At 37.9% G+C, this 13882-nt stretch overlaps 1 protein-coding gene across 1 annotated transcript in view; it reads left to right on the plus strand.

Moving 5' to 3' along the window:
* The window catches only part of RNaseZ (ribonuclease Z), a 180578-nt gene that overhangs the window by 57260 nt on the left and 109436 nt on the right, over positions 1–13882 (plus strand). Inside the window, exon 3 of the mRNA XM_067149877.2 lies at positions 9104–9389. Within this exon, the coding sequence (XP_067005978.2) occupies positions 9104–9389 (286 nt within the window). The remainder of the gene's footprint in view (positions 1–9103; positions 9390–13882) is intronic.

Genomic DNA, 13882 nt, shown 5'->3' on the forward strand with positions numbered 1-13882 from the left:
CTAATCTGCTTGTCATATTCATACCTTGGTCTACCCCTACCGTTCTTACCACCTACACTTCATTCAAAAACCAACTGAAGAAGTCCTGGGTGTTTTAAGATGTGTCCTATCATTCTATCTCTTCTTCTCGTCAAATTTAGCCAAATCGATCTCCTCTCAACAGTTCGATTCAGTATCTCTTCATTTGTGATTCGATCTATCCATCTCACCTTCAGCATTCTTCTGTAACACCACATTTCAAAATCTTCTATTCTCTTTTCTTTCTGAGCTAGTTATCGTCCATGTTTCACTTCCATACAATGCTACGCTCCACACTAAAGTCTTCAAAGCTGTGAGCTTGCATCCGGGAGATAGTAGGTTCGAATCCCACTATCGGCAGCCCTGAAAATGGTTTTCCGTGGTTTCCCATTTTCACACCAGGCAAATGCTGGGGCTGTACCTTAATTAAGGCCATGGCTGCTTCCTTCCAACTCCTAGGCCTTTTCCATCCCATCGTCGCCATAAGACCTATCTGTGTCGATGCGACGTAAAGCCCCTAGCAAAAAAAGAAAAAAAGTCTTCAAAAACATCTTTCTTATTCCTGTATCAGTGTTTTAAGTGAGCACATTTCTTTTCTTAAGGAAGCTCTTCCTTGCTTGTGCTAATCTGCATTTTATGTCCTCCTTACTTCTGCCATCGTTAGTTATTTTACTACCCAAGTAACAATATTCATCTTAAGACTTCATTTCCTAATCTAATATTTCCTGCATCACCTGCCTTCGTTCGACTGCACTCCATTACTTTTGTTTTGGACTTATTTATTTTCATCTTGTACTCCTTACCCAAGACTTCGCCCATACCATTCAGCAGCTTCTCTAGATCTTCTACTGTCTCAGATAAAATAACAATATCATCGGCAAATGTCAAGGTTTTGATTTCCTCTCCTTGGATTGTGATTCCCTTTCCAAATTCCTCTTTGATTTCCTTTACTGCCTGTTCTATGTAAACATTGAAAAGGAGGGGGAACAAACTGCAGCCTTGCCGCACTCCTTTCTGGATTGCTGCTTCTTTTTCAAAGCCCTCGATTCTTATCACTGCAGACTGATATTTATACAGATTGTAGATAATTCTTCGTTCTCGGTATCTGATCCCAATCATCTTCAGAATCTTAAATAGCTTGGTCCAGTCAACATTATTGAATGCCTTTTCTAGATCTATGAATGCCATGTACATGGGCTTGTCCTTGTGGATTCGATCCTCTAATATCAGACGTAAAGTCAGGGTTGCTTCATGTGTTCCTACATTTCTTCTGAAGCCAAATTGATCTTCTCCCAACTCAGCTTCAACTTGTTTTTCCATTCTTCTGTAAATAATATGTGTTAAAATTTTGCAGTCATGAGATACTAAACTAATGATGCGATAGTTTTCACACCTGTTAGCACTGGCTTTCTTGGGAATAGGTATAACAACATTCTGCTGAAAATCGGATGGAACTTCTCCTGTCTCATACATCTTACACACTAAATGGAATAACCTTGTCATGCTGGTTTCTTGTAAGGCAGTCAGTAATTCAGAGGGAATGTCATCAATTCCAGGTGCATGATTATGTGGTCAAAATATTTAATCGATTAACTATTAAGTTCAGTAGATTAGATTAATCTATTGATAAATCAAAATTTGATTGATTTGAAAATATTTGTGGCTAAAACAAGGAAATTCTTCTTCTTCTGGGACCGGGCTGATTGAATCAGACGGTTGAGGTGCTGACCCCAACTTGGCAGGTTCGATCCTGGCTCAGTCTGGTGGTATTTAAAGGTGCTCAAATACATCAGGCTCATGTCTGTAGATTTACTGGCATGTAAAAGAACTCCTATAGAACTAAATTCGAGCACCTCAGCATCTCCAAAAACCGTAAAAGCAGTTAGTTGAATGTAAAAACAAATAACACTGTCAGCAGTCCTGAAAATGGTTTTCCATGGTTTCCCATTTTCACTCCAGGCAAATGCAGGGGCTGTACTTAATGAAGGTCACGGCTGCTTCCTTCCCACACCTAGCCCTTTCCTATCTCATCGTCGCCATAAGACCTATCTGTGTCGGTGCGACGTAAAGCAAATTGTTAAAAAAAAATATTATCTTCTTCTTGACCTTTTTCCAAGTCCTTGTAGTTGGCACTGAATGTAGATTTGACCCAGTTTTACGGTTGGAAACCCTTGCCGACACCAACCCTATGTAGAGGGATGTATTCATTATTGCGTGTTTCTGTGGTGATTGGTAGTATGGTTTGTTGTATGTAAGTGAAGAGAAGTGTAGCCTATTAAGTTGAACACAAACACCCAGACCTTATCCAGAGGGAATTATGTGTAGATAGTTAAAATCCTCTGCCCAGCCATGAATCAAACCTGGGCCCCTCTGAACCGAAGGCCAGTTATTAATATAAAATAACTTACTAATATTATATTTTATGATTTCTTGATGATAGTTTTTACTGTGTAAATTTATGTAAGAGAATTATACAACAAACATAGATTAAATCTAAAAATGTTAATTGAAAGGAAGACTCACCTAGTCAGTACTGCTTCATCCACGATTTTAAACATGAAGAGTGCATTCACATGCTCCGAATTAAGCACTGCTCTGCGTTTTGTGACAATATTTCGTGTAGCACTGATTAGAATGAACAAATTTGACTATTCCTGGTCCTCGCATGCTTAGGATCATAAGGGCGTATCTACAATTTTTGACATTTTGAGGTTATGATATCATTGCAATGCGAAAAGAATGCTGTATTTGAGTAACAGAACGGCGTATCTTTAACTATGCTAGTTTTTAAATTTTGCATGGCGTAAGTCATTAAGATATTTGTTTTAGTAAATAACAAAAGGGCATATCAGTATACGCCCATTTGTTACTCACAAACACGTAAGATATGAGGCACATACTTTAGGAACAAAATGGCGTAACACCTGATATGCCATTTTCACTCTAACTATTATTTCGTTTATTCTCTATGGAAACCTATGTGACTAGCGTGTGTTAAACATATCACCGTATTGTGAGGTGAATTAGTTTCTCTATTTTCGAGCACTATAAGAGTAATGAAATACTTGATAGTGTTTTAAAACTAGAATGATACTATCAATGAAGAAGGTGAGTCTAAAATATGAGCCACACAAATTAGCAAAGTATATTACCAAATACAGTAGAGACAATTCTCGACACTTTGCGAAATATCGAGGGACAGCGATTAGGTCTCAATCTAGCGGAGTGACCTGAGAGTTACTGATTCTGTCATAAGAGCACGTGTATTTGTTTGTGAAGTTTTGGGAGTTATTTATGCGTTTGTGTTAAGTTGACATAAGTAAATAGTAGCGTGTGTCATTCCTTTATATCTCCTGTCAATATGAGTGGAAAGATATATGCTGCGTTTGGCTGCAATAACTATGAAGTGCACAAGGATTCGCAGTCTTTCTTCCGCTTCCCTCGTGACAAGAAAATGTAAATACTGTGTTTGCATATATATTCTTCCAGTTACAAAGATATTTTTATAGAAGGCCTACTTCCTAAACTTCTGACCTGCGCGCCCCATATTTTAACTGGCTTAAAATATTATAATAAGCTTATTTTATTGTATTAGTGCAGCTGTTAACCTTCAATACTGATGTGTTGTTGTAGGTGTGATCTGTGGGTTTTGATTTAATTAAGGAACATGCATATGCATATGTATGTGGCTGGTTGTGTTCCAAGTTACCCCATTTGGAATGCCGTAATGCGTTGTCAAGCACTGAAGAAAATATGGGTGATTTAAGAAATGTAATGATGATGCAAAGGTGAGTGGCTACTCATTGAATTCGATTTACAAGCTGTGCTGTACTGTCCACATACAAATGCCAAAGCATTGTTTTACAAAAGAAGACTTGCTTTCTACAACCTAACAGTGTTAAATGCAGTTGCAAATAGTGCTGTCTGTTACACGTGGAATGAGACTATAGCTAAGAGAGGGTCATCTGAAATAGTATCATGTGTTTATAAGATTCTTACTCAAAATGCAAATGGCAAAGAGATTGTTTTTATACAGATACATGCAGTGGCCAAAATAGGAATGCGTATATCTGTGCAATGTTTCTTTTTGCTGTAAAACAATTAAATATACCTGAAATCAACCACAAATATCTTACTCCAGGCCACACACAGACGGAGGTTGATTCGGTACATTCTATGATCGAAAAAAGAAGAAGAGTGTTCACATATTTGAGTCAACTGGTTGGAAGACAGTCATCCGCCTAGCAAGAAAATCACCTTATGAAGTATAAGTTATGTCACAAGATGATTTCTTTGATTTTAGAAAAGTAAAGCAGGCCCCTATAAACAATACAATAGTAGATGTTAGTGGTCAAAAGTAACATAGATGAAAATTGTGTGGTTGAAGTACGGTACTTGAAAGAGGATCCCGAACATGTTTACTTCAAGTATAACATGCATGAAAAATTCAACAAAATGCATATTGTAGGAAACAAGAGATCAGCACCTAGGAGGAAACAGAATTGTAACAGTCTTAGAGAGGATCTATTCACAACCTCTTCCAATTTCGGTTGGAAAGTTAAAAGATTTACAAGAACTTTGCCATCAAGGTATTATTAAATCCCAGTATTTTATATGTCCCTGAAGTCAATCACCACAATCCAAGACAGTGACAATGATCCGGATGATGTTGGCAATTAATGAGTATCCTTTTCCTTTATTGATTCTTGCAATTATTGCTTACGGATTTCATCAATGTTACGTTATTAGCAATATGAAAAATATTCAAAACTGCTCTTGCATATTGCTTTAGTGTAGTTTTGTTATGCTTTAAATCAGCAATGATCTACATATTTGTCAAAGTTTAATGTAGTAACTATTAGTCTTATTATCAGTCTGAATTTAGCATAGTCTAGATAAAATATTGTATGGATGTTCTGTTGTAACTTTGGAGTGTTCTGTATCACAAACATATTGAGTTTTCAGTCAGGGTTGTGTTAATAATGGAATGATCACGTTACTATATCGTAACAATAAAATTATTGTTATTATTATTATCTCATTTATCTTGGACAGTTCGACGTATGCCTTGCTGTTATTTTAAGTTTTAAAGTATCAGACAAGTACTTACGCCACTTAACTCATTGAAAACTGTGAATAACAAAAGGGCGTATGTCAGGGAAAAGAATTTTAAAATAAAGTTAGGAACAATGTTATTCGAACTTGTTTTGAATTACTTGGTTTTTTGCTTAATTCAAACCTAAATGAAACCATTTAATTGCATCATCATGTGCTGGTACTTATCTTGTACTGGTGATATACTTTTAAATAAATTGTGTAGTGATATTCCTGATTTTCTCAAAATGGCAGAAATGTAGATACGCCCTTATGATCCTGAGCATGCTCAATATGGTCCCTGTTGACTAAGACAGAACTGTGTAACTCAAAAGGTTCTTAGTGGGTTTGGCCTGTCAATACTTTATTATATACATAAAACAATGCTACTTTACACGAGTTATACATGTTTAGAGAAATTGACCTATTCTCTTCATCAGTGATCAAAATATTAAAACATCCATACAAACTAAGCCTCCCATAAGTCCAAACCCTCGTCCGCGTCGTGGGAGGTGGGCAACAGCATGAAGTAGGGGATTGCCTGCAGGGGTGATGTACAGCAGGGACTGTGTGTGCCCCATGTCCGCTACTGTAGCTGTGAAGGCCCTACAGGAACCCTGAAAAGTGACTGCTAACGGGGCTCTTGTGGAGTCCTCAATGGCAGATGCGGCTGAAAAATAGACTTTTGGAACGGCAAAGCTGGCAGACGAGGCAATCCTCTTCCCATGGGGTTTAAAGAAACAAGGGGAACCACTGCCTTGTGGTGAAGAGGGATCTTCAAAGGCTAAGGGGGACAACCCCTAAGAAAACAACAGGTTTGGAGGCTTAGGTGGCAGTCCCACCACCAAGCTCGGGTTGTTGTGGGCTAATAACTCGCACAGCCTCAAATATAAACTAGAAACCGAAGTGAAACACAACCGGATGGATAGGAACAGATGGAAGTGTTTCATGGAAGCCCCATGCTCCAGGAGGAGCAACAGGAAATAAGTCAAAGTAAGTAAGTCGTACAAACTTGATATTATACATCTAAAATTAGCTTAAAAATGATAGTCCTGTGAAATGAAATGGTGTATGGCTTTTAGTGCCGGGAGATCCCAGGGTGGGTTCGGCTCGCCAGGTGCAGGTCTTTTGATTTGACACCCGTAGGTGACCTGCGCTTCGTGATGAGGATGAAATGATGGAGACAACACATACACCCAGCCCCCCTGCCAGGGAAATTAACCAATGATGGTTAAAATTCCCGACCCTGCCAGGAATCGAACCCAGGACCCCTGTGACCAAAGGCCAGCACGCTAACCATTTAGCCATGGAGCCGGACATTATAGTCCTATCATCATCATCATCATCAGTTGCTGTAACGTGCTTGGAGTTTTGACATGTGATTCAAACACCAAAGAGGGTTTTGAAGTTTTGGTATGTAATACAAACACCAGTGAAATAGTCTTATGGGAATTCAGATGACTGTGAACATATGTTAAAGTATCATTATCGCAAATGCTTATGTCCTTAAAATGGATTAAAATCTTGTTGGCCCGCTATGAAATTTAAAAACATCACTTCCACAATATTCATTCCATATGTTTGGCCATCTGTGTCTTATAATACGACCAAACGAGTTGGCCTTGCGGTTAGGGGCACGCAGCTGTGAGCTTGCATTTGGGAGATAATGGGTTCGAGCCCCACTGTTGGCAGTGCTGAAGATGGTTTTCCATGGTTTCCCATTTTCACTCCAGGTAAATGCTGGGGCTGTACTTAAGGCTACGGCTGCTTCCTTCCACTCCTAGCCCTTTCCTATCCCATTGTTGCCATAAGACCGAGCTGTGTCGGTGCGACGTAAAGCAAATTGTTTAAAAAAATCTTATAATGCCATGAAACTTAATATCATTTAGGATGACAGACCACGGTACCACCCACGTAAAGCAGTCATGCTATACACAAATGAAGAAGAACTTAACATGATGGTGATGATAATCAGTGTCATACTGGGAGATTATTTGATCCATATTTCAATTTTGGTACTAATAGCATAAGACACGGTCGGCCCATTGCACATGTCTAGGAACAGCCACAAGTAGAAGGACAATAATAGGTCTGTGTGAGATGATGAAGCAACAGAAAGTAAGGACAAGAACTAACATGAAAACACAATAATACAAGGACATCTTCATGTATTGTTGTCTTCTTGTAGATGAGCTAAATGCTTGTACAGCAATGGTCTCAGACTCAGACCCTTTGAAGGGCCATTTGTAAGTTTGTAGGATCTAGGGTGGCTGCATGAATAATTAATTGAATGGCTACCAGTACCTAGAATAACGTTCCAAGTCACCTTTCAACAAAGAGATTTTGCTGAAAAAATGTTATATTGCATGTCTTTCTTCTTGTGCTACTGTCTTCATGAAAATATATGCACTAGTTTTGAAGCCTGAAGTGTTTTAATTTTATTTTCTTAATGATACATTACAATGTAAACATGAAATAGATTTGTTTTGAAAAAATGAAATGAAAAATGACTTGCAACATTATTCTAGGCAGCCCTTCAATTAAAGGCTTTGAGAGTAGTGACAATTTTTTTATAAGGTATGAATGTTTACTCAGCAGTTTATTTGCCATAGTGCTTAATGTAGGTATGAAGTTAATAGGTAGAAAATATGTTAACTATTTACATTTTATATCCCACAAATTGCAAATATGGTAAGTGAAATGTTAACATCTCAATTACTGAGTGCAGGAGGCCTGTGCACATCATACTTTTTCTGATGAGAAACTTTGGCCCAGGTTTTTGACACTAATTATCAGTATTAGGAGAAATGTCTTCTGAACATACCACTTCTCAGATAGGTGTTCCTCTCAAGAGAAATAATTAACATGAATATGTTGGTTACCCTTGTAGCTCGGTTTTGAATGATACTTGTCTTTGAAGCAAACTGTAAGACACCAAGCTCAATAGCTGCAGTCACTTAAATGCGGCCAGTATCCAGTATTCGGGAGATAGTGGGTTTGAACCCCACTGTTGGCAGTCCTGAAGATGGTTTTCCGTGGTTCCCCATTTTCACACGAGGCAAATGCTGGGGCTGTACCTTAATTAAGGCCACGGTCGCTTTCTTTCCACTCCTAGCCCCCTCCTGTCCCATCGTTACCGTAAGACCTATCTGTGTCGGTTCAGCATAAAAGAAACTGAGTCTGCTTCTGTGGAATTTTTCTGTTAGCCAAAAATCACTTCAAAACTCCATGAATTCTAGTTGAATTTCTTCAGATGCAAGATGAACAATATTAAAAATATTTTTCATATCCCTGAAGTATTCAAATCACTGGTTACATTTTTACTTCATTTTGGATGCAAAAATTAAATGGGCTAAATTGATATATTGAAAAAGCGTCAGTAATTAACTAAAGCACAGTATGGCAACATTTATTATTCTGGCATGTTATTTTTTAAATTCATTTCTTTTTTTCGTTTGTGATCATGATACAGGATACACATATCGCAGGTTACAAATTTGTACCTCCGGTAGATTGCTGATGTAGAGAAACTTTTGTCCTTTTGTTTTCTTCAAGAACATAATTTGCAATGCTGCTCTTCTTTGTTTGCAAATGCCTATACTATTTCAGTATTGCTCATATGCTGGGAACTGGATTCAGATGTCTTTCATTATCCATTCCATGATTTTTGCTCTAATTAATATTTGTCATAGACTTTCAGGACAGTGACAGTACCCACCAAATTATGACTTAGAAAATAATATAATTTTTATGTCAGTTTTCTTTATTCATGTTTTGTGTGTTATGTTATTTCTTTTTAAATTCTCTGCTATACTTAAGTTCAAAATTTAGAAAGAAACCTTTTTTATTGTGTGTTGTAAATTGGTAAACAAATAGTTGGAATTCTGCTGTAAATGTAATAATTTGTCCTTGCGTTATCTGGCTGTATGTAATCTATATCATTTATAGTCCAGTAACTTCTGTAAATCATGGAGTACTGTATTTATTTCAGAATGAAATCTTTGCTGCTACTCGTCGGTTTGTAATCCTTCGCGATCTCTCTGTTCGAATGGCTAACTGCGAGGCTGGGCAGTTCTTTGAAGATAATGTACTAACTGTGCACTATGTTCATTTAACACCGGACACTCAAAACAACTCTGAAGGTACATCAAGAATAGATGGAGCAAGTCACGAAAAAAGTGCACATTCACCATCAAGGATGTCTGAAGAAAGTGATGATGATGTTGACTACTATGCTCATGAAAGGAAGAAGAAGCGTCGAAGATCTGGTGACAGAGGTAAGTAAATTATTAATATAGCCACTGGTATAGTACAGTTGGTAAGGTGCTCTTTCTCTTATGATCCAGGTTGGTGGATTGAATCCGTGCTAGTTTGGTCAGCAGTTGAGATTGCTTAGTGGTGATAAACATAGTTGATCCTCTATGGACCCCATGATAGCAACTAAATTCATTTCTTGTTCTTCTTCTGGCTTTGATATCCTCCCAGTATTTCTTGAGTCCATCAGTCAGTGCTTTCGTGTCATATTTTTAGTGACGAGTTATTCAAGCAAATTGCCGATGAGACCAACAAAAATGCTAGTCAAAATTCAGAAAGTGACACCACTTAAAAGGCATTCGGCTTGGTGGGGTTGTACTGATGTTACCGTAAACGAAATGAAGGCTTTCCATGGAGTTTTACTGAATATGGCAATGCAGAAAAACGACAGAATGCAGGATTTCTTTTCAAGAGGTTGGTTAGAATCGTCCAATTTTTTTGTAGACTGTTTTAGCCATAAAAGATTTTTTCAGATATTCTGGGCTCTGCATGTTTCTGCTCCAGATTCAGCAATACATTTGAATCCTCAAGTTAGGTCTCGAATTAGCAAAGTCAAGTACGTTTTGGACTATATCAATGAAAAGTTCTTGGAAGTTTATGCACCACACAAATATCTAGCAGCTGATGAATAAACAGTGTCTTTCAGAGGCCGTGTGTTACTCAAGATGTACAATCCTCAGAATCCTACTAAATGGCGTTTCTACAAATGGATATGTGTGTAGTCTTATCCCTTACTACGGTTCTGCAACTACAGAATCTTTGATTCGACCAGACTTGCCTTTCACAGAAAGAATCGTGCTTCAGTTAGTTATTAATGTTACAAATGCAACAGGTCAGTCTGGGTACCATGTCTACACTGATCGTCTCTATACAGGTGTTACTCTGGCTGATGAATTACTGAAGCAAAAGATCCATATCATTGGAACAATTCAACCGAATCGCAAGCACTTGCCAAATGGGATCCGGCAGAAAAATCTGCGCCTAAAGAAGCATGAAGTCAAGTGCTTTCGCACAGACACCATGATGGTTCTGGAATGGCATGACAAGCGCACAGTACTGATGCTTTCAACATCTGGAAACAATTAAACCTCAGTTATTGTCAGAAAGAAGAGAAACTGTGTTGAACAATTAGAGAAACCAAATGTAATTGTTGACTACACGTCACATACGGGAGGGGTTGATCGCTCGGACCACTACACATCAAGCTACGCTTTTGTAGTGAAAAGCTTGAAATGGTGGCGAAAATTGTACTTCTGGCTATTGGAAGTGGCAATAGTCAACAGCTTTTTGCTCTATAAAGATTACTGCACCACGAATCGCATGGAGATTCCGTCACACAAAACCTTCCGAAAACAGGTGATCAGTGAGTTGGTTGGCAAAGTACGCAACAAAGGTCAAAAGCGAGGAAGACCATCTACTTCTGATGTTGAAGAATGTTTGAATGGTAAACTGCACATCATCAACAAGCTGCCTGGAAAACAACATAAGGACGGTGCTGTCTGTTCAAACAGGAGCAAGAAAGGTGGTAGAAAGGAAAGTTTACTACTGCAAAATATGTTCGAGAGAACCTGGTCTCCACCCAGAAAACTGTTTTGAAAAGTACCACACAGTGAAAACCTACAAGGATTAATGTATTTGGATGCCTAATTGTAAATATATTCATGTAACATACTTATATTTTGTGTTAGATTCTTTTGCTTTGTTCACATCCTACAGCTGTTAATAGTGCAGAAATTAATTAGGAGTGGAGCAGGAAGCATACGCTACGGGTAATGGAGTTCAAAAAGTTAATATTCTATGTTCCTCTTTTTTACATTTGACTTACTTATCCCTGTCTACTGGTGGTCAAGTTTTCTGATGCATATGATCCCTCTGTTTTAACAATTGTATTGTAGTGCCTGAACTTTGCTTGTTTACTCATTGTCCTTTTGTTGTACAAGTTCTTCGTGAGATGGTATGTCCGGTCTAATTTCCCTATCCTGACGTTAATAGTTTCCCCTTCTAACCCATTCTGCTGCTTCACCTCACCCAGACATCCAAAATTTTTGACTCGTCTAATCTTCCCATAATGATCATCCAGGCTGGTCCATCACTGATGTTCAACAATATATTTTGTCTTTTAAAAGAATTCTACATACCTACTTTCTGGACTATTTAAATCATCCTATTGATCTTATTGATTGCTGAATTAATGTCATTAGCAAAAACAACCAAGTCATCCGCATAGGCCAGGCAGTCAATGTACACACTATTGAGTTTGCGACAAATTCAGAACTGATCATTTGTTTCTTCTTGGCTCAGCATTTTCCTCCACTCTTGAATTACCTTTCCCAGAACACAGTTGAATAGGAGTGGAGATAGTCCATCATCTTGTTTGAGACTTGTTTAGATCGTAAATGTTTTTGAGATCTCACCCGTAAATTTCACTTTTGATACTGTATTGGTGAGCATGTGTTTGATCAGGACTCTGGATGTGTTGTCCACCCCAAAAATTCTTCCAGAACATTCATTAGTGATTGCCAGTCAATAGACATATATACCTTTTTGAAATCATCGAACATGACCACGTAATTGTACCTTCCTGTCATCTTGTTCTGATTACTTTCTTCAGGTTGAAACTCTGTTCTGGGCAGGAAAGCCCTTTTATGAAGCCATCCAGTATTCTCCAGTCTGTCTACCCGGGTGATAGGCTCTGCTCTGGAGTGCTGTGGAGAGAATCTTGTTCACCACAATCTCTATTCAAATGCCCCTATAGTTATTGACATCCTCCTTGTCACCTTTCTTATGTTGAGGATGGATTAGTGTCGACTGTCATCTGGATCCTGCACTTCTCCAGAGCTCCTTGAAGACCTCAACTTGTTTGTCCAGAGTTTCCTCATTTGCCAGTTCAAGTAGTTATGCTGTGAGTGAGTCTTTCCTGGCTGCTTTTATTATTATTCAGCCTGAGTGAATCTCTTTCATTTCCATTTTACTAGGCGAGCTTGATTTGGGTGGTCTGTGAATCAGCTGGCACCTGGATAATCTTTCTTTTGGTTCATCACAGTTGAGTAACTTCTCAAAGTACCAAGAACCATAATAGTGCATCTTTCTTTGTTGATCAGACCCAGCTTTCCATTTTCATCTCTAAAGCACAGACTAGAGATTTTGGTATCTTTTCAGATTAGATTTGAATGTTTGGTAGAAGTCCCAGAGTTCGAACTCCCACTGTCAGCAGCCCTGAAGATGGTTCTGTATGGTTTCCCATTATCACACCAGGCAAATGTTGATGCTGTACCTTAATTAAGGCCACAACTGCTTCCTTTCCAATCAAAAAAGTGGAAAAAGAAGTCCCAGATGATGTTCTTTTGGAATGCCTGATCGATCATTTCTAACTGTTGTTTTACATATGACCTCAGAACGCTCTGGTTGCATCTTTTCAAGCTTCACAGAACATCTCGATATCTTCAGGTCTCTGGGTCGAGTTCCAGTTCTAACAGGCACTTACTGTATTCTGCAAGTCATCACAGGCTTCATTTCCCCATCTGTTTTTCCTTGTCTTGGCTGCTTGTTGTATTGTATACGCGATGTCTGTCCTTCTGTTGGATTCAAAGGTCTGTTGCTGGTGGTATTCTAGAACATCATAATTGACTTGCAACATTGCATTTATGAATTCTATTTATGATGTAGGGAACCTTCTACAGAGTGATGAAATTCATCCTAACCTTGGGGAGGTAATGATCCGAGTCGAATTTGGCACCTCTCTGTACTTTACAGCTTATAAATCTCATATTTATTCCGTATTGGCTCAGCACAACTAAGGTTAAGTTATGAGTAGGTTCCCACCTTCCAATACTTATCAATTTCTATATAATAGGTTTATTAATTACATAATATAAACCATATAATCTCTAGTACATGTTTCGTTCCGATTATGGAACATCTTCAGCTAAAATTTGACAAAATGGCAAGACAATTAAAATACATTGATGTTATGATGATACAAAACCTAAAAGATATGATAAAATGGCACGAAGATTAAAACATATAATTATGATGATGAAATAAAGTTCATTCATGTTGGTTAAAAATTCAACAAGTCAGTGTTCAAATGACGAATTAAAAACGGCGATAAGGTTTTTCTTAATGTTGGAGACGTGTACATTTTGTTAATCTTGAAGATAAATTGGAGAAATACAAGATTTTCTTAATGTATATTTATCGGGAGAACTCTTGATAAAATAACCGTAGTTGAAGTTGAGTTGTGGTTAGATTATTGAAATGAGTCTTATAGTCAGTTGTGTCGTATTTAACGTCCTCCCTTATGTCGTGTTGTTAACTGTTTTGTTCCGATTATGGAACATCTTCAGCTAAAATTTGACAAAATGGCAAGACAATTAAAATACATTGATGTTATGATGATACAAAAGCTAAAAGATATGATAAAATGGCACGAAGATTAAAACATATAATTATGATG

The sequence above is a fragment of the Anabrus simplex genome, chromosome 6 (genome assembly GCF_040414725.1).
Source record: "Anabrus simplex isolate iqAnaSimp1 chromosome 6, ASM4041472v1, whole genome shotgun sequence".
In the NCBI taxonomy this organism is placed as follows: Eukaryota; Metazoa; Arthropoda; class Insecta; order Orthoptera; family Tettigoniidae; genus Anabrus; species Anabrus simplex.